At 35.5% G+C, this 22,815-nt stretch overlaps 1 protein-coding gene across 5 annotated transcripts in view; it reads left to right on the top strand.

The window, feature by feature from the left end:
* LOC143233789 (cytochrome P450 4c3-like) overlaps positions 1-22,815 on the top strand; it is a 41,749-nt gene that overhangs the window by 3,289 nt on the left and 15,645 nt on the right. For 2 of the 5 annotated variants that reach the window (XM_076470459.1, XM_076470458.1), the window contains exons 2-8: positions 4,372-4,481; positions 6,907-6,992; positions 10,965-11,155; positions 11,334-11,403; positions 19,602-19,728; positions 20,830-21,012; positions 21,837-22,010. In XM_076470459.1, the coding sequence (XP_076326574.1) occupies positions 4,372-4,481; positions 6,907-6,992; positions 10,965-11,155; positions 11,334-11,403; positions 19,602-19,728; positions 20,830-21,012; positions 21,837-22,010 (941 nt within the window). Of the gene's footprint in view, positions 1-3,650; positions 3,733-3,941; positions 3,979-4,371; positions 4,482-6,906; positions 6,993-10,964; positions 11,156-11,333; positions 11,404-19,601; positions 19,729-20,829; positions 21,013-21,836; positions 22,011-22,815 lie in introns of those variants that run through there. The other 3 variants (XM_076470461.1, XM_076470463.1, XM_076470462.1) reach the window with 3 other exon arrangements.

Below are 22,815 nucleotides of genomic sequence, written 5' to 3'. Positions count from 1 at the left end.
TAATGAACTACAACAGGCCCATTCGATACTCTATCTAAAGTATGTTCAAGACTATTTCTCAAGATTCTATTAATTAATTCCAACAGTCTTTCTCGGGACATTCAGTCGTCTTTCTTTTACTTATTAGGATTTTTCATCAGTCCTATAAGGATATTTTGTTAATTTTGTAAAACAACGTTTTACTCTAAAGTTATGATTATGGTTCTTTATAACATTTCATTACTTTAACGTTTGTGATTGCTCAAACATTTCTCCTTAATTCAATTGGTGGCTTACTTTTAGCATTTTCCAATCCAGGTTACTAGTTGACTTTCTAATCTTATTTGTTACATTTTTATTATTAGTTTATGCTGGCAAGTTTTTTAAACGAAACTTAAATATGTCCCGTTGCCAGCTGTACATGGGTCGTATTACAGAAACTAGTTTATATAAATAATTATATATGAAATATTTTCATAAAATCCGTGAAATATTATTTTAAACATTTATATATTCAGTTTGTACAAAAAAAAAAAAAACAGGTTCTATGAGCGTCACAAATGATTTACTAGGACAGCAAACAACTTTATTAAACACCTGTAGAAAGATGTATAAGTAGCGTCTGTACTTTTATATCAGTACATGTTATACATTCAGTATTTGGTTGGTCCTCGTCGTACTATAATAACCTTTAAAATATGATGTGGCATGCTCTTTGTCTGTTAAGAATTTTTTTTTTTTGATTCATTAAAGCTTTGTGAAAAGAAACTTAAACCTGTAACTACATGATGGGTATAGAACAACCCATCTTTAAGTATTCGTTTTTCACTCTCTAGCTGAGGTCAATCACGTGATTTGAAAACCAGTTTATGTGTAAATTCCCCTCTGCATATTTTTCTATGAATTTTATTGGAGAAGTCTCAGGGACTTCATGTGATATTAGCATTACGAATAATTATTTCATGTTTATTTCCACCAATATACTCTATATCCCTCAGCATCTTGTCTTGAAGGAATTTGGTCTCTTAATCTTGGTGAGCAAAACCGACACAAACATCATATTTTTTATACGAAGAAAAAATATATCTTAGAAAAATAATAAAAAGATTCTATGAAATGTTGTTCCACACGTTGTAGAGAAAGCCAACGTACTTTATAACAGCATTCTCGTGAACCAGATAATAATAGATTTTGGCTCTCGCTACAAGCACGTAGTAAGTGTTAGGAAGATACAAATGGAAGAAATGTTACATTTGGACAAATATTTCTGGCTATAAATACTACAATCTTGGCCAAATCTTTGGGTGTTTGTGTTTTTCTTATAGCAAAGCCACATCGGGCTATCTGCTGAGTACACCGAGGGAAATCGAAACCTGATTTTAGCGTTTTAAATCCAAAGACTGTACTAGCGAGGGGCCCAAAAATTTGGAATAATTTATAAACAAATGAAATCATTGTTATTAAGTTGGAATAAAAAAACATTAAGCGTTGTCACACTGAAAAATTTATGTTATTTGAACCATTTATATACGCAGTTTGTATAAAGAACAGGTATCACAAATGATTTATTATAAAAGCAAAGAACTTTATCAGATACCTGTAGAAAAATGTATAACTAATTGTTTAACCTAGCACAACAAAACCTTACTAATATGTATATATAACAACAAAATATAACGTCAACTTATTATAAATCGCGTTTGTAACTTTATATCAATTCATATCAAACATTCAATACTTGGTTGGTCCTCCTCGTACTATAATAACTTTTACAAAGTGACGTAGCATGCTGTCGATGAGATTATTGATGTAACCCATCATGATTACATCCCAACTTATCACTAGAAGGCGCTGCAACTTAGTTTGTTAGATTGTTTTTGAATTTCGCACAAAGCTACTCGAGGGCTATCTGTGCTAGCCATCCCTAATTTAGCATTGTAAGACTAGAGGGAAGGCAGCTAGTCATCACCACCCACCGCCAACTCTTGGGCTACTCTTTTACCAACAAATAGTGGGATTGACCGTTACATTATAACGCCCCCACGGCTGAAAGGGCGAGCATGTTTGGTGCGACGGGGATGCGAACCCGCGGCCCTCAGATTACGAGAACACGCCTTAACGCGCTTGGCCATGCCGGGCCCTGCAACTTAGTTACAGTAAATAATGTAAGACTGTGGTGAAGTATTTTCAGGTTCGTTTGTGGGCAACAGAACTCACTGGGATTACAACCTGGAGCCTTGTTGGTTAGAGCAAACTTATAACGTCTTCGTAGTGGAGATAATCTTGCACAGTACGTGCAATGTGGACAATATCATTGCCATCCTGGCACACAAAACTATTAGCAAACCATATCCTACCATATGGCAGAAATATCGTATCCATGTGTTGCCTGTAGGTGGCGCCATTAATGTTACCCTTGAGAATATGAAAAGCAGTTGTTTCCATCATAATGAATAACTGCTGGATCATGTACTGCACCACATCCTGTGTATTTTCTGTAGGATATTTCTACTTTCCCTCACCTGTTATGCAGGCAAACGACGAACACGGATCCTACCATCATCTTTAACAAGCCGTAAACAGGGCTCATCTGAGACCAATGACATGACACCATTCTCCTAACTGTAAATGGCATACTGTTTTGCCCAAGTAATGACGTCACCAGTGTTCTAACTGTAAAAGGAATGCTCTCTTGCCCAAATAACACAGTGACGGTGGACAATTTTTGTTCATATCACTTAGCAGGTAGCTTATATTGCGAAATAATCCTTTTTGGTTAACCTCCTGTTTATTGTTCTAGATACAACGCTAAAATCAGAGGTTCGATTCCCCTCGGTGGGCTCAGCTTATAGCCCAATGTGGCTTTGCTATAAGAAAACACACCTTTGTATACAACTTATGTGAAGTGAAACCTTGTGTTTAGAACATAGGTATCATTTGCATGATTCATGGTATGTGTTTTTAAGGAATTTGTTGTTTTTGAAGAAAAAACAATTCCAAGTAAAGAATGAATCTTAACCACATGTCAACAATCAAGTTAAGAAGTTCTCTTTATTTCACAGAAATCTTGCTTTGAAAAGGTATAGAAAAGCTTGTTTGTAGGTAATCACAAAGCTTCAGGCATTACCGCTATGCCACTAGAGGGCACACAGAAAAGAAAATGCAATATATTTGTCACTGAGTAAAAGTGATCACAATATCTTCACAAATTTGTTTTATACCTCTTTCGACAAATAAAAGTTACGACAATTTGTGTTGTGGCACAATAACATTTTTTTTTTGTCTTGGTCGTGATTTCAGTTACAGTTTCAGATGTTTTTAATCCGTGATGCTTGTTGTATCTTGTTACAAAATTTCTCTAGTTCTGTTCGTGTATAACAATCCGTTGGATGAAGTTAAATATTTCTACATTGTTCTAGATACCCTGGAATGAATGTGTTAATGCCATTCCTGTTCTAAGGAGTTGCAAAACTTCTCTCGACCTTGACATGTTAACCTAATCAAACTCGTTCATCTGCTGTAATAGTATAATGTCATGTACAAGTAGATTTTCCTGGAACATATTTTTTGTAGTCCCATGACGTTTCAGGTTTCTGGATACAGTACACCAGGAGTACTCTACTATACGTTTGCTTCATTCTATTTCTGGAGAGTAGAGCGATCTGACAAACTGTAACTTCTGGCACATGACGAGGCATGACATTACATCATGTAAAGAGAGACAAATCACACCCTTTTATATCAGACAAGTGTGTATGTGTGTTTGAGGAACAAATATTCAACTTACACAGATGTTATTATCGTATCATCATTACCCTACTCTATTTAAGTTATAACTGTATGTATTTCGACCTTGGGTTACCAGTTTTGATCTAAAATGAAAGATATTACCCCTGGCTGCACATCAACATGTTGGTAAACATAAAACCTATAACGCCGTTTCTTTGCGACTCTGAGCCTAGTAGACACAGAATCACATGAAAATACTTGAACAACGTGGTATCAGTGGCTGTTCTATATTTTGGAACTGGGAATTCACTAATCTTTGATTACTTTTATATTTAACGATCGATTTTTCTGTATTCTAAAACATGCTCTGTCGTTTTATTAGTAAAACCTATTGATTGTTTGAATTTACCTATTTATTACCAAATGATTATTCTCTTTACCTATCTACGTATTGATAAACTAGTTATGACATTATAAACTGTGACATACTTTTTTTTCAACATCACGTATAATACCACAATTACCTGTACTGAAACCAATCGTGTAGACGACTATCACGTTTTATTGACCAGCTTTTAAGTGACTGTAATACAATTCACCATCACTAGGGCAATGTCAACAACGGTCATTATTGAACACGCAATTCCTTCTTTTTATCTTCAGGGTTTTTTCAAGCGTTGAGTGGACTGATTGTTATATTCAGAAACGAAATATGTAAGATCTGGTTGGGATGGCAGCACCTAGTTTTCTTAACTGACCCAGAATCGATAGAGGTAAGACTCATACGCTAATTTTTACATACTTGTGTTATTTCATTAGGATTTTAATTGTGTGTTCTTACGTACAAACCAGAGTTAGTTATCAAGTTGCGTGTTGTGTCATACACTGTTGTTATTATTTAGCTTGTAAATCTAATCTAACTAACACATTTTGTTTAATTTTGTGTTAATTAGTAGTCTGTAAACGGTTTGAAAGGCCTAGACTTATGATGTTTATTTTTGGCCAGTTAATATAAGATACAAAATGAAAATTTAATTTCAGAGCATTTTCGTCTTTTAGCAGACACACACACACAAATATACGAGACTCAGTTTTCGTGGAGTTTCTTAAAATATTCTGGATCGTTTACTGGACAATCATAAACCAGCTTTCTACCAACAATAATAAAGAAGTAAGCCAATGGACTTACTTCTTTATTAACCTAATGATCGTGGTAATTTGCAACACTAAAATCTTGGGTTCAATTCCTCATTGTGAACACAGTAGATAACTTAATGCGGTTTTGTACTAAGAACAAACAAACATAACCTAATAATCAATTATCAGCCAGTAGCGACCTCTCGCAGATAAATTTAATTACAAATGAGGACTAGACTGAGTTTTACTTGTCAATTGTTTCTTTTTTATTCTACCTTGTCCGAGAATTTATATATTAAACAGTTAGCAAATATGATCGGATAGTGAAAGGTCTCATATCATATGGAAATGTTACAAACCTACTTTTCTCCGTTGTGCTTGTTAATTGATTTTAGTTTTTTGTTTTAAAGAAGATTGCTCAGATTAATGCTCTCATGCCTACTTAGCTCCGTATATTTGTATTTATCACGAAATGTTGAGTTATTTAAGTAACTAAAAGAATGGCTTAGCTACGGAACATAAGTTCTCCAAACTTACGACGCTAAAATTCGAGGTTCGATTCCACGCTGTGGATAGTTTTGTGTTTTTTATTCTCAATTTCGCGCAGAGCTACTCGAGAGCTATCTGCGCTAGCTGTCCCTAATTTTGCAGTGTAAGACTAGAGGAAAGGCAGCTAGTCATCACCACCCACCGCCAACTCTTGGGCTACTCTTTTACCAACGAATAGTGGGATTGACCGTCACATTATAACGCCCCCACGGCTGGGAGGGCGAGCATGTTTGGAGCGACTGGGATTCGAACCCGTGACCCTCGGATTACGAGTCGAACGCCTTAACACGCTTGGCCATGCCGGGCCCGGGCTCTCTAATATTGTTACATAACACTCCAAACAATGTTTCGCAAGTTCTCCTGTTGTTACTTTTTTTAGTGACGTACAATAGAAAAGACCGTAGGACGCGGAAAAATTTAAAAACTGATAAAACTCACATTATAACAAACACTTTATTATTATTTGCAAAATTTCGGGCAGAAGCGCGTCGTCACGCAGATTAAACCGTGTTACATAGAAAAAAAAAGGCTCAAACAAATTTGTTGAAAGGTTAAATAATATAGAGATTTAAATTACGTACATACGTTTTTCGTGGAGCGCGTTAATCAATATATTGTTAGATGAAAAATTCTTGAAGCAGTTCTATAAGCAGTCTTAAAAATAGAAAACAAGTATTAAAGTGATAGAAATAACTATGCGATTTCTATGCAACACAGTTTAATTGTTTGTTTGTTTTGAATTTCGCACAAAGCTACTCGAGGGCTATCTGTGCTAGCCGTCCCTAATTTTGCAGTTTAAGACTATAGGGAAGGCAGCTAGTCATCACCACCCTCCGCTAACAATTGGGCTACTCTCTTACCCACGATTAGTGGGATTAACTGTCACATTATAATGCCCCCAAGGCTGAAAGGGCGATCATGTTTGGCGCTACAGGGATGCGAACCTGCGACCCTCAGATTACGAGTCGCACGCCTTAACCCATCTGGCCATGCCGGGCATGCTGTGGATATAACATCGATAATCCATTGTATAGCCTTGCACTAAAACAAATAAAATGAAACGTACTCTAAAGTTAAAAGAACGAATTGAAATGTTTCACACGATATCCAAAACTCATCAGGTTAGTTCGATTAACCATAAAAGCTAAACAAATTTAAAAAAGATTGAATTTTACTTGGTACATAATGCGATTTCATATTTAAGTTCTGTACGAATACCAAGGAATTCAACCCTACGCGATAAGTTTTAACACCAATGTGTATGAAAAAACTGATCACAGAGCCCTCTACAGGTCAAGCCAAAAATATACCTATGATTGTATTTGAAACAGTGCTGCTTATATTTTTATTTACGGTAATTTAAATGGATCTTAAAACACTATAATAAGTAGTTAGTTGCTATTATAATAATACCATAAATTATCCAGAAATCCATAACTAGCATACGTCTATTATTTAAGATAATCATGTCGTCTAACAAACTCACATTCTTCTTTTAATTGTTTCTTTCAGGATCTGCTAATGAACACCAAGAATTTACGCAGGTCTCAACATTATCGTTTTATAAACAGTTGGTCAGAACGAGGAATAATAATGAGGTAAGAGATTTATGTTCCTTGTACCAGATAATAGACGACATATCTTACTCTGTCTGCTACCTTATGATTTTTAATAAACACTTTTATTATTCTATAAAAATAATACAATCGTCAAAAAGAAAGTGTTTTATTCTTTCATTACAAGTTCTTAGACGCGCTTGACTGATAGGCCTGTCCCAAACTAAAAAAAACAAACAATTACTTGTTAGATATTCGCTAGTACCGAAAGTATGTGTGTTTTCTTATAGCAAAGCCATCTCGGGATATCTGCTGGGTCCACCGACGGGAAACGAAACCTTGAAGCTAGCGTTGTAAATCTGTAGACTTACCGCTGCACCAGCGGGTGAAGGTACTGACTAACTGACACACTCATTAAGTGGCTGATGAAATCACTATAGAATTAGTGTTTTATATTGGTGCAGTATGCTCCCTCAGGGCCTCTAGAGTATTTGATATTCACGTGTACTTCAAATACCAGGCCAATACTTCACTATTTACATCTTACCAAAACTCTTTGTAGCAAAGATTAAAAGTGTGTAAATTACAATATCAAAATAAACAGTTAATATCAGTATTTCAGATTAGAATGATCAAAAATATGTCACAAACCCATGGTTAATGTGTCATAAACGCATGATCTAGTTAACTGTAGAAGAATGAGAAATAGGTTACTAAAACATATTAACGTCAGAGGTTTTATAGTTTAAAATTATCAAAAAATAGGTTACTAAATTATGATATGTCCGTATGATACAGTTTAAAATTATAAAAAATGCATTACAAAATGACAGACAAATATATTTCTTTTTTAAAATTCTAGACAACTGGTGGACAATTTCTCGAATCCTAGTTCAAAGTAAAAAGTAAGGAATTTAATGTGAAATCCACAAATACAAAAAACAAAAACAAAAATATAAATGACAGGATGAAAAACCAAATTAGTCAGGTAATCAGGCAACATATTAAATATTTTATTATTTTTGGGTATCAGTAATATAAAATTTTAATTTCCTTGCTGTCAAAAGTTGGCGTCCATTTTGTTAACGTTTACAATGTGATACCTAAATTGTTATTTTCTATTAGTCCATAAAACACCGTATTGGTCTGTATTAAAACGGTACGATCAAGATTTGTCAGTTCTATAAAACAGCTTTCATAAAGATAATTTAGAGAAATGCAACAATATTGTTCAAGGGAGAACCTTCAATATAATAAGTAATTCTATGAAATATGAAGAAAGAATAGTTTCAGTTAAAACGATAAAAATTTTAATAATATCTACACTAGTTTTCCTATTGATAAAATTTAAAAAGTCCTTTATGAATAACTTCAAGATATTTTAATAATTTAGGTAAATTATCAGCAAACACATATGGCTGTTTCACTATTAAAAGCTACCAAACTTTTTCCATTAAAAACACATTTTTGCCAGCCTGTCCTCCAACGGATATATTCCAGTTGAGATAAATTTAGAGAACGAATATAATAGAGTTTTACACATAAGTCCGCTTGTACAAATATAGACGAAACCTTATACCTAATGGCCATGTTCTTCTAGCCGAACAAATTTGGCAAGGGGAGCTAATTCTATAAAAAAAAACAACTCTTTTACTACAAAGCATCGTATCTAAGTTTATATATTAATAATCAATTTTTTTGAAAAACTGACATTTTCAACTTTGAAATGATTTTTTACCATTATTTTAAATAAGTTATTTTACAATGTTTAGTATTCACAACTGGATTTTGTTACATTAAAAGATCCCTTGGACAAAGCACGTAAATTAACTTTCATTTTTCAATCGATTAACTTCTCGGTGTAAACTTTTGTCATGAATAGTTAGTACTATCTATATAACCGTTCCGAATATCAGTTAACTTAGTTTCAGCTAATTACTTTATTTGCAATGTTTATAACTTTAGACTTATTATAATTACTTAATTATCTAGAAGCTTATTGTGTTTAAATATAGACGTTTACCGAATAATTAAATGTATTTGTTCTTCCCAATCGGATTTATTTTGTTAAAAGCATTTAATAGTATGCTTAACATATTGGTGTATTTGTATGAGAAAATAAATAAAGATTCTACAGTTTATCAAGATCTATTTGTAAATGTCTGTTTTAATAGAATCTTTTAACAAAAGGAAAACAATCTACAGCTTCTCTATTTCTATTTCTGGATTTTTTAATAGAATCTTCTAACAAAATAGAAAAACCTCTACAGCTATTCCACATCTTTGAATCTCTGTTTTCATAGAATCTTCTAATAAAATAAAAATCCTCTACATCTTCTGTAGATTTATTCGTGAATCTCTGTTTTATTAGAATCTTCCAACAAAACAAAAAGTCTTCGACAGCCTCTCCAGCTCTATTTCTGAATCTCTGTTTTAATAGAATATTCTAATTTATATAGCTTCTTCAGCTCTATTTGTTAATCTCTGTTTTCAATGAATCTTTTAACAAAAAGAGAACCATCTACACGTTTTCCAGTTCTTTTTGTTAATCTCCTTTTAATAGAGTCTTCTAACAAAATAAAAACACTCAAATGCTTCTCAAGATGTATTCCTGAATCTCAGTTTTAATAGAAAATTCTAATAAAATAGAAACCCTCTATAGCTTCTCCAGCTCTATTTGTATATCACTGTTTTCATAGAATATTTTAACAAAAAACCCTCTACAGGTTATCCAGCTTTATTTGTTAATCTCTCTTTAATAGAATCTTCTAACAAAATAAAAATCCCTCTATAGCTTCTCCATCTGTATTTGTGAAATAGAATCTTCTATCAAATTGAAAAACTCTCTACACCTCTTCTATATCTATTCGTCAATCTCTGTTTGAATACAATATTTTAACAACAAAAACTCCTCTACAGCTTCTCTAAATATATTCGTCAATCTCTGTTTTAATACAATATTTTAACAAAATAAAAAACCCTTTACAGCTTCTCTCGATCTATTCGAGAATCTCAGTTTTATAAAATATTCTCAGAAAATAAAAACCCCTCCACAGCTGCTCCAGCTCTATTTGTAAATCTCTGTTTTAATAGAATCTTTTAACACAGAGAAAAACCTCTACAGCTTTTGCAGCTCTGTTTGTGAATCTCTTTTTAATAGAATATTCTAACAAAATAAAAAGCCCTCTATAGCCTCTCCACTTCTCTTCGTGAATCTCAGTTTTTGTAGACTCTTGTAACGAAATAAAAAACTCTCTACAGTTTCTCCAGCTGTATTTGTGAACTCTGTTTTAATAGAATCTTCTAAGAAAATGAAAAACCTTTCTACAACTTCTTCAGCTCTATTTGTGAATTTCTGTTTTAATAGAATCCTCTGACAAAATAAAGAAACATTCTACAGTTTATCAAGATCTATTTGTAAATGTCTGTTTTAATAGAATCTTCTAACAAAATGAAAACCGGTCTACAGCTTTTCCAGCTCTATTTGTAAATATCTGTTTTAATAGAATCTTTTAACAAAAGGAAAACAATCTATAGCTTCTCTATTTCTATTTCTGGATTTTTTTAATAGAATCTTCTAACAAAATAGAAAAACCTCTACAGCTACTCCACATCTTTGAATCTCTGTTTTCATAGAATTTTCTAAAAAATAAAAATCGCTACAGCTTCTGTAGATTTATTCGTGAATCTCTGTTTTATTAGAATCTTCTAACAAAACAAAAAGTCTTCGACAGCCTCTCCAGCTCTATTTCTGAATCTCTGTTTTAATAGAATATTCTAATTTATATAGCTTTTTCAGCTCTATTTGTTAATCTCTGTTTTCAATTAATCTTTTAACAAAAAGAGAACCCTCTACAGCTTTTCCAGCTCTACTTGTGAATCTCTGTTTTAATAGAATCTACTAACAAAATAAAAACCCTTCTACAGCTTCTCGACAAAAGAAGAAGAAAACTTAAAAAGATAATTTAATATTGACTTTTTAAATGTTATATTATTATATATTTTTTATCAAAGCACTAACGGTGCGTGGAAACAAAGAAGAAAGACGTTAACACCTGCCTTTCACTTCCGAATCCTGGAGAATAGCCTTCATATCTTCAATGAAGAGTCCAAGATATTGGTTGAAAAACTTCAGGAGAAGACACGAGATGAATATTTAGATATAGTGAAACCGTACTCTCTGTGCACTCTAGATATACTCACCAGTAAGTGACTGTCACTCTCTGTATACCAGTGTTGTGGTAAAGTTGATAAGGTTTTCAATTTCATGGTATAGAGTTGTATACTTTGGTGTTACTGCATTGTGTATATTTCTATAAATGGGTGTCACTGTAATATGTAGGTAGATGTTTACCCCTTATCGATGTACATCATATTCCCTAGGAACCGCCATGGGTTTAGAGTTGAAAGCTCAGGACAATCCGGATCTTCCTTATTTGAAAGCGTTACAAAAGTAAGACATTTATATATGCTATTGGCAGTTCAGCTTACAAAATAGAAGAGCACTATTTTAAGTTTCTGTTAACAACCTACTGGTTTGATGAGGTTTTTGAAATAAAATTTACTTAAATCACTTCTAAAAGAGTGTTTAAAAATGCACAGTCGTTAAGAGTTTTTTATAAATTTCCTGGAAACAACTTTTAAAGCCTATAAGTATTAAGGATAAAATCACATATCGTCCGTTGGTTTTGTTTACATATATGTGTTCACTATTCATGAAAGCATGGGTTGGTATTGTTCTCTTACAAATATGATATTTTCAACTCTGTCCATAAAGTGTAATGAATAAATTATTTTTCTATTAGTAAACATATTGATTAAAATATCTTCTATTGTTCTCACAGTTAATAATAAAACAAAAAGGGTGACGTCTTAACATATGTTAAAACAATAGAAATCATTTATTACCTTTTACTACACAACAGAAAGTTCATAAGTTTGTTTGTGTTTTACAAAGCAAACTTTCGGTTATCTTTACCAGAATAAATAAAACCAAATCAGTCATGTATCTTCCAGTCATGAGAAATTATCAGAGTGTGAGAGCAAATAAATGAACATAAGAAAACGGACCTGGTTAAGGAAACTTGTTAACATGAATAGCGTTATGACCACTAATTCCTAATATAAAGTAATTACTTGGTTCTCTTGTTTCGAAGGTTCAGTTATATTACTTAGTGTAAAGAAACCACTTGGTTCTTTTCTATCGAAGATCCAATTATATTAAGTAATATAACGTAACCACTTGGTTCTCTTGTGACGAAGTTCCAGTTATATAAGGTTATATGAAGTATCTACTTGGTTCTCTTGTGTCGAAAATACAGGTATATGAAGTAATATTATATAACCACTTGGTCCTCTCGTGTCGAAGATCCAGTTATATTAAGTAAGATAAAGTAACCACCTAGTTCTCTTGTGTCGAAGCGCCACTTTTATAAAGTAACCATTTGGTTCTATTGTGTCGAAGAACCAGTTATATTAAGTAATATAAATTAACAACTTACTTCTCTTGTGTCAAAGTTCCAGTTATATAAGGTTATATCAAGTATAAGCTTGGTTCTCTTGTGTCGAAGATCCAGTTATATCAAGTAATATAAAGTAACCACTTTGTGCTGTAATGTCGAAGTTACAGTTATATTAAGTAATATATAGTAACCATTTAGTTCTCTTGTATGGAAGATCCATTTGTATTAAGTAATATAATGTAACCATTTGGTTCTCTTGTGTCGAAGATGCAGTTATGATTGTTCTAATGACCTTCATATGTAAGGTTAGATTGTTTGTTTGTTTTGAATTTCGCGCAAAGCTACTCGAGGGCTATCTGCGCTAGCTGTTCCTAATTTAGCAGTGTAAAACTAGAGGGAAGGCAGCAAGTTATCACCACCCACCGCCAACTCTTGGGCTACTCTTTTACCAACGAATAATGGGATTGACCGTCACATTATAACGTCCCCCCACGGCTGAAAGGACGAGCATGTTTGGTGTGACTGGGATTCGAACCCGCGACCCTCCGATTACGAATCGTACGCCTTAACACACTTGGTCATGCCGGGCCTGTAAGATTAGAACTGTGATATTTAATGATTGTTCTAATGACCTTCATATATAAGGCTAGAACTGTTTGTTCAATTATTGTTCTAGTGACCTTCATATGTAAGGTGAGAACTGTGATGTTTGATGATTGTTCTAATGACTTTCATATGCAAGTCCCTCGGTGTGGATTGCTGTGGTGAGGGGACATCCCAGGAAGGTTCTGTTATTTCAGTTTACCTCGTCTGGGATCTAAACATCCACCCACGTGTCTGCCGTGCGTGATCCGTGAAGGGGAGGAGAGGATACTAACACACCACTTTGGCCTTGAATTCCTGTAGACGGGCGGCCTTGGGGTGAACAGTCAATCGGCTGGTCCACTTGAGCTAGGGTCGACCAAGTAGCAGTATTGGATGTTCTAAACAGGTGTTGTGGGTCTTGCATCTGATGCTGATGTTTGGGTATAGTGCTCACGAAACCCTGGCGTTGATGCAGTGTCTTTGTTTGGCATTATAGTGTGTTCCCTCATAATACTTCATGGTGGGTCGGGTCAGTGGGCACCGAAATATTCATTTTTTCATTGTGGATTCTCCAAATAAAAACTTAAATAAAACAATGAAAAAACAGTCCACGTCTTGAAAATTCTAAGCAGCATCTTCAACATCTGTAACACTTGTTGTACCTTATTTTCTCATACTACATTATCTTTTAGACAAATCTTTATAGCAAATGTCTCCCTTTTTCATTTAGAAGGGACTTGAGGGACTTGCTGGCCCTCCAAAATCAGTAAAGAAGCTTCGACCTGGTGACATATTGGTGAAAACATCCGCATTTCAATGCAATCTCTTGCATTCAAAGGCAATTGGGGATATACCTATTGAGGTTACACCTCATGCTACTTGGAATTCATCATGGAGTGTTATTTTTGAGAGGGATTTGAAGAACATCCCAGAGTCAGAGATTCTCGCTGGTTTCTCCACCCAATGAGTTTATGCAATGTGGCGTATCTCCACTCGCAAAGATGGAATTACGATGCCGATCAATGGCCTCATTCTGTCATTTACATTACCACGTCCACCTGCCACCATCAAGGCAGGTTATCTTAATTCCATAGTACAGCCATACATTCCAAACACTCTCAATTGTTTCCAGTGTCAACGGTTCGATCATTCGAATACATCATGTCGTGCTTCCTTGACGTGTGCTCGTTGAGGTGACAAGGACCATGATGGCTCTCACCCGTCCTACTTTCGTTCTTGCCCTGAATGGTTGGAACTAAAAGAGGTGCAGCGTTTGAAAACGATTCATAACATTACTTATCCTGAGACTCGAAAGTTGCTGTACACCACTTCATCTCGGACATATGCTGCTGCACTTCGTTCCACTACTACAGTGGGAGTGCAGACAGATCTCTCTGTACCTCCAAAAGAATCATTCTCCAAACAAATTAAAAGTGTTTCGACCTCCATGGCTAAAAGATTAATGAATCAGCTTCAACACCTATCTCTGTCCCTTACATATATTCCAACAAATCCCAAAATCCACATCGTTTGGTTCCAGATACAGGCATTTCCTCGGATGCATTTTCTTCTCCCACCCCAAGATGCAAAACAACCATTCGTTCATATCCTCGTTGGAATCCTCTTCCAACAGCAAAAACCTGCCCAATCAACCCAGGGCAAAACACATGGAGGTCCTCAAACCACTCTTCAATAAAGACAGTAAAGAAAAAAGACGTGGTTGTAAACAGACGGGTTCTCCACCCAATTCGCCTACACATAAACAAAAATGGCCACCTTGATACAATGGAACTGTCGAGGTTTATGTTCTAATCTAGATGACATCAAAGCGCTGATTGGTTCCTACCGTCCTGTATGTCTTTCCTTACATGAAACATTTCTGCCGATACAGTCACCTTTCGGCAGTTTTCTTTGTACAGAAATGGCAAGCTGTGTGATGGACGAGTGCATGGACGGGTGGCCATGTTGATTGATCAACATGTGCCCACCCTGTCTTTGCCACTCGACACACCCTTGGAGACCATAGCCATCCGTGTTTCCTTGGGTCGTACCATCACTGTTTGTTCTCGCCTGGGAGAGACCTATGATCAAACATACTTTGATGCTCTCATCGAACAGTTTCCGTTTCCCTTCTTAATCCTGAAGGACTTTAATGGACATCATCCCCTCTGGGGAAGTGATGATATTGATAGGAGAGGTCGTTCCGTAGGGCATATGCTCTCTGATCACAACCCTTCTCTTTTCAATACTGGTTCTTCTACTTTTTTTCCATACGTCTAGTCAGTCATTTACTGCTGTTGATCTCTTAGTTTGCTAACCTTCATTATTTTCCCATTTTTCTTGGAGAGTTGACAATAATCCATGAGACAGTGATCATTTTCCTATCATTTTGAGAGAGACTGACCGTAGTCAATGCTACCCGACCCGCGTGCCTTGGTGTAAACTGGATCAAGCAAACTGGCCCTCTTTCACTGCTTTAGCAGAACTTGATCTTGCAATCGTCTGTAAGTCATCAATAGACGACTGTGTGGCAGCAGTAACTGACTGTATTATACAAGCAGCTCCTCAATGTATTCCTGAAACGTCGATACGTTTTCCACGATATTCTCGTCCGTGGAGGAATCCTGCCTGCCACATGGCACGGAAGGCTCAAAAACGGGCCTGGGATACTTTCCGTAGATATCCCACACTCTTGCACCGCATCGCTATCCAGCAGGCCCGTGCACATGCTCGGTGGGTAAGACGTCAAAGCCGGAAGGAATCTTGAATTATGTTCATACCACCAGTTCCAAGGTCATATGGGACAAGATTCGATAGGTCAATAGGCAATATAATTCTGTCCCCCTCTCGATCTTGCTCTCTAATGGCTAGGAAGTAGCCGATACCCGGAGCATCGCCGATACTCCAGGTGAAAGTTTTTGCCGGGTATTTAGCACTTATGCTTCTTTCTTCACCTACTTAGCCATCAAGACTCGGGTAGAGTGATCACCTCTTTCCTTTTGAGCTGATTGTCTCTGTGACTATAATCGTCCCTTTACACTGGTGGAACTCAAACTGACTCTAAATCGGTCTGGCAATACATCGGTTGGATCAGATAATATACACTATGAAATGCTGCGCCATCTATCTTCTGGTTCTCTTGATATTCTTCTGATTGTTTTTAATCGGATTTGGCAGGAGAATGTTTTTCCTGATGACTGGTGCCAGGCTATTGTCTTACCTTTCTTTAAGCCCGGGAAGGATCCCACGATTCTTACGAGCTACTGTCCAATTGCTTTGACGAGCTGTTTCTGTAAGACCTTGGAGAGAATGGTTAATGCTCGTCTTGTATGGTTCATCGAATCAAACAACCTCCTCTCGCCCACCCAGTGTGGGTTCCGACGATAGCGCTCCAGCGTGGACCACCTGATTCGACTTGAAACGTCAATCAGAAAAACCTTTCTTAAACGACAACATCTTGTATCAAAATCATTTGACATGGAGAAGGCTTATGACACAATATGGAAGTATGGCATGGACTGGAGATTCCAAGTTGGTGTGGGTTCGACACATTCCCGTTCTTTTTTACAGGGACTTCGAGTCCCTCAGGGCTGTGTTTTGAGTGTCACACTTTTCCGTATAAAGATTAATGCCTTCACTGAACAACTCCCTCTTACTGTTGCAAATGAGCTCCATGTCGACAACTTTCATGTCAGTCGTCAAACATGAGGTATATTGAGCGGCAGCTACAGACTGCCCTCAATCATTTACTTAAGTGGACCACAGCAAACGGCTTTAACTTCTCTCTCTCTAAAACCGTTTGCATGCACTTTTGCCCCCAAAGAGGTATTCACCTTGATCCTGAACTCCGTATTGGTGAAGTTGTGCTGCCTGTGGTCCCTGAGATAAAGTTCTTGGGGCTTATCTTTGACCGTAAGCTGACCTTAAAACCACACATCAAGCAGCTACGGTCAAATGTACAAGAACATTGAATATCCTCTGTTTCGTCTTTTCCACTACTTGGGGAGCGGATCGGTGTTCTATGCTAAAGATAAAGTCATCTGAAAAAGTTAGGACACCCTATGAAAGCCTGTGTATTTTTGTTTCATTTTTTGATATATAGATACTTAATCTCAATTTTAACAATACTGAGATATGATAGGAATATAACTAAACAATTAAAACTGAACAAAAGACTTTTCAAGATTAAGTGGGGCGAACTTTCTTCAGACTGATGCCAGAGACTGGTAGATGGCTTCAAGAAGCGTCTCACTGCAGTTATTTCAGCCAAAGGGGGTAACACTAACTATTAAGGGGTAGGGTGTCCTAACTTGTTCCTCTGTTAGAATATGCGTTTTTGTAGAATTACATTTACAGAAGATCTTGAAAAGTCTTTTCTTCAGTTTTATTTGTTTAGTTATATTCTATAATATCTCAATATTGTTAAAATTGAGATTAAATATCTATATATCAAAAAATGTTACAAAAATACACAAGCTTTCATAGGATGTCCTAACTTTTTCACATGACTGTATATCGTGCTCTTATTCGATCGAAACTCGACAATGGATCACTGGTCTATGGTTCTGCCAGATCCTCGGCCTCAAAGATGCTGGACCCCATTCATCATCAAGGACTTCGGCTCTGCTCTGGGGCTTTCTGCACTTCCCCAGTTCAGAGCTTATACATAGAGTCCCATGAACCTCATTTGCACCTCCGCCGTTTGCAACTGTCTTTACTATGTGCTTCGAAACTTCGTTCCTTATCAAAGCATCCCACTTGAGGTTGTGTTTTTCTTCCTCCGTGGGCCATACTTTTTCAGAACAGACTATCTGTCATTGCTCATTTTGGCCTTCGAATCCAAGCAAAGTTGGATGAATTGGGTCTGTCCTTGGATAACATTGCTGTATCTGCTGGTCAGCCCATCCCACCATGTCTTTTTACAGTCTCCAAATTGACCTACCTTTAAGTCATCTGAGTAAAGCAGACACTCTTGATTGGAAATACTGTCTGTTATTTGTTGAACATCTTTCGAACCATACTTCCATTCCTATTTATACAGATGGTTCGAAATCAGGTGACTGTGTGGGCTCTGCAATGGTTTGTTGTGGTTCAGTGGTTGTGCACAGAATTCCCTCTACAGCTTTTGTGTTCACTGTTGAACTGTATGCCATTTCTCTTGGCCTGGATCACATAGAAGCTAAACAGTACTCAAACTGCATGATTTATACTGACTCGCTTATTTCTCTACTGGCCCTGGAATCGCTTCACGTTGGTTCATGCCCTGTTCTCACCAATATTCAAAACCGACTGGCCAATTTTTCTTTAACATCTACTTCTATCCAGTTTTTCTGGATACCGGGCCACGTTGGTATTCGTGGGAAAAAGCTCGCCGATACTGCAGCTAAGTCTGTCTGCTCTGGCTCTATCACTGCTGTGCCTGTTCCATACATGGACTATGGTCCTGTATTCAAGGCTTGGCTCCATGCCAGCTGGCAGTTTACTCGTAGTGAGTGATGCAAAAACAAGTTTTTCCAAATAAAAGCCTATCTTGTACTTTGGCCATCTTGTTTCCGTAAGGATCGGAAAGAGGAAGTTGTTCTAACTCGATTACGCATTGGACTCTGTTTTTTAACTCATTGTTTTCTTTTATTTGGAACTGATGCACCAATGTGTTGCCTGTGTAACACTCAGGTCAAAATAAGCTACATTCTACTGTCTTGCCGTCATTACGACTCTCAACGACAGCACCATTTTAAACACGTTCTGTCCATAACGTTAGACAGTGTTATTGGTGATGGTGACACTGTTCACCTTGGAAATGTTTTTTTTTTAAAGACCATTAATCTTTTTTTACATTACACCTTTTATAATGTGATTCCCTTTTAAGAATCAAAGTCCATCTAGTTCGATTTGAAATTAGAAAATGGCCGCGACATCAAATAACTGGAAACTAGGACGCCAACTTCAGGTGACTGTTGTTGTTTGAACTACCCGTTTGAACTATCCTGGCGAGTTATTATTAAAATTTTGCTACAAATGTTTTACAACTTTTATTACTTTACTTTTTGAAAATGGCCATAACGTCAAATAACTCGGAACCAGTACAGGAAAGACCAACTTCAGGTGACTGATGGTGGTTTTTGTACTTACCTGTTAGTCTTCCTGGCGAATTATGATAATTACAATGCGACAGAAAGTCCTTTACAACTTGAATTACTGTAGTTTTTCTCTTACAGCTGTAGACTAGATGTAAACTTTGGTTTATGCAATTTGTGTTTATTTTTAAACTTTGTTTTGTTTTACTTTAATTTCCTTTTGTGAATTTTACTAAATTTACTTTAATTTTAACTTTTTACCGGATGTTTGGCGCAGATAACCTAGCAGCGTTGTGCCATAAAACACCAAATCAACCAACCAACCACTCATATGTAAGGTTCGAACTGTTTGTTCATTGATTATTTTAGTGACCTTCATATGTAAAGTTAGAACTGTGATGTTTAATGATTGTTCTTTTGGCCTTTATCTGTAAGTTCAGAACTCCCATAATTTCTGAACAACTTTTTGTATACTGTTTGTTAACAGTGGCCTAGTTATGTTCTAAATACATATTTTTGTTTCTCAGACTCATCCAAGTGTTTACGGCAAGACTTATGAGACCTTGGTTATGGCCTAACTTCATGTTCAAACTATCTTCTTTATCTGTTGAGTACGAGGAATCCAAACAGATTCTACGCAATATAAGTGAAACGGTAGGAAGAGAAATATAAAGTTTAGACTGTCATACAAGTAAAATGTAGCTTCTTAGTGAAACAGTAAGATGACTGAACGTATGAACTTTTACACTGTCGTAACAAACACCATACTGAGTTATTGAATGAAAACATGAACTAAACTTTAACTTGAGAGTGTTATACAATCCAATCTCGATGTTTTGCTAAATTACAGACACGTCATGACAGGTGGGGGAAATCGTATCAAAGAAGGAATAACTTTTGTCGTTTAAGGTTTTTTATTTATTTCTACAGTTTACTCTCTCGTGCTGAATGTAAGCGAATAGAATTGCTTACACATGCCCCATATTTTGAGTCCTTGAACTATTTTTGAAACAGAGCTTAGCTTGACTTGTACTTAATATCAGTGCATAATAATATTTCAAAATAGAAAAAAATCTAAATTATCAAAAACAGGTTATCCGAGTGGAAACAAAAGATTAAAAAAAAATATAAATGAAGTGAATTATTCATTAGTGTTTTACCATTGATCCCTGTACCATTGTTAAACTCTGGCGGTGAAACAGTTTAACTTGTAAATAAGTAAATAGTGTTTGTTAGAAATACCATTGAAGTTATTTGCCCAGTTACATACAAGAGAAAAATACTAGTTTTTGACTGTATTTTAGGTTACGACACATGACAACTGAAGACCCTTACCCCTCGAAGTCCAAGTGAGAGAAAACTAATTTCAATGCTTTATCGTTTATCTTGTTTCTTTAACTGTAGCGTTGAGTTTGAATGTTTATAACACTGGGAACTAGGTTTCGACTCTTCTGATAAGCAAAGCATAGGTAGTTCGTAGTGTAGCTTATTTAACTATAAAAAGAAAAAAATCCTAATTTATGTTTAACCTAAAAAAATACAACAATTGGTGTAGCTGGTGTGCGGCTCACCGCAGAGATAAACCCTGATATTCATGCCAGAGGTGGGACCAATTTAGCTTGTAATTTTTATTTTAATTTTTAAATAAACAACCCCTAAACATTACAGATTTAACTCAAATGTATATATCTTTGAGATCTTATTATATAAATGAAAAAGAATTAGATATTACCGTTACGTTTCTAATAATTCCAGATTCTTGAGGTGTGTAAGAAAAAAATGTTGACTGAAATCAGCAATAAAGATGACATGATGCAGACAAGGGGCAACAGAAGAGATAAGGAAACCTTCATGGAAATCCTTCTACGTCTACATCTTAACGACAACTGTCTAACTGAGAATGATATAATTGAAGAAGTGGCCACCTTTATGTTTGCTGTAAGTTTAGCAACACCAATAAGGTCTTAAAAATGCATTCAATTTCTCCATCTTCTTAATAAAGTTGCCATTTGCTTCATTTTATAATAATCTTTGAAAAACAGTTTTGCCTATGAAATAATCTCTTTAGACATGATACAAATAATTTGTTTTTAAACCTAACTTTCAAATCGCCACGATTCTAAGACAAAGCTAAAAGGCAGTTTCCATTATCCTGTCAGAATCCCATGTACTTAAGTATTGAACGATTCGTAAACGGTTTTCTGTAGATATCGATAATTTAATATACAATTACGTATTTGTTTGAAAGCAGAATATAAAATATTGTAAATTTTATTTGTTAAATATCATTTTATGATGAACTGTTGTGCATCAGCCATTTCAGGTGACAGCACTGTCACAGTTTCATGTGAAGCATTTATACAAAATTAACGTTAAAACAGAATAAATATGCTCTAGTTTTAAGGTTCAAAAAGGCATCAGTTTATTTTCATTACATTGTAATATTTTAAAACTAAATTTCCAGTATTTCCAATAAGATAAAACTATTATAATGTACGTTGAGCAGATTTTTTACAAACCAAATTCATTAAGTTACATTATGGTAATCTAGACTACAAAATCAAATATTAAAACTATATAAAGACAACAAAACGATGTTTACAAATCATCAGTTATTCATGAATTTTCTGTGCTTCATGAAGAAGGACCTTCTTTACCTCAAACATTGCTAGTTCCACAATTTTGTTGAATATTCTTAGTGAACCTAAAGGTATTGTTCTATGTGTAATGATTATAATAGATCTTACCTTTTTGTCCGCTAGGGACAAGACACATCTTCTTCTGCTTTAGGTTGGACGACCTATCTCCTCGGGTTGAATCCTGATATCCAAGAAAATGTTAGGAAGGAACTAGATGCCATTTTTGGTGATGACCGCCAGCGTCCAGTAACAACGGACGACTTACGTGATCTGAAGTACATGGAATGTGTTATCAAGGTAATATGAAGCAACAGAAAACATCTAAATAAACGTAAAGTGATATCTAGAAACTTTGGGCCAATTAATAATAATTATTTAAGTGCACTAATTAACAATTATACATTAAAAGAAGTGCTTCATCTTCTCTGATTTGAAGAGTGGCCATCAGTACTAGGACTGTTTATTAGTATTTCTCTTTTGTTTTTAAAAGTGTTAATTACATACGTTTAGGTTTATCTAAATATAGAATACTGATAAGCATTGTATTTTACACCCTGATGAAACGAATAAGACCTTCTTCTGGATTTTAACTGGAAATAACCATCTTGTTTCTTGTATTACATCATACTTTATATAATTCTATCTTTTAGCAACAGTCCTGAAGAGGTGAGAGAAACAATTCCCCATAGAAGGATCTATTTCGTGTATAAATATGTTTAAAAAGATCAAACCCATCGGTAATTTTCGGTTTAAAATAGAAGCAAAGTTTCCTATTGAAGTATTACCGATACAAAAGGTTTCTAGCCTTCTTCTGGGTTTACCTAACGAGAACAAGATTTATATAGCTTTCTTCTGTGATTAATTAATGAGAACAGTCGTTAATCTGGCTTTCTTCTGTGATTAACTAACGAGAACATGATTTGTCTGGCTTTCTTCTGGGATTAAATAACGAAAATAATGGTTCTTCTGGCTTTCTTCAGGGGTTAACTAACGAGAACAAGGTTTATCTATGTTTCTTCTGCAGTTAAAAAAGATAACAATATTTTCTGGCTTTCTTCTGAGATAAACTATTGTCAACAATGGTTTGTCTGGCTTTCTTGAG

Source organism: Tachypleus tridentatus, chromosome 12, assembly GCF_004210375.1.
Source record: "Tachypleus tridentatus isolate NWPU-2018 chromosome 12, ASM421037v1, whole genome shotgun sequence".
NCBI lineage: Eukaryota > Metazoa > Arthropoda > Merostomata > Xiphosura > Limulidae > Tachypleus > Tachypleus tridentatus.
Note: the sequence above shows the minus strand (reverse complement) of the source record. Positions and strands in the feature narration are given on the sequence as shown.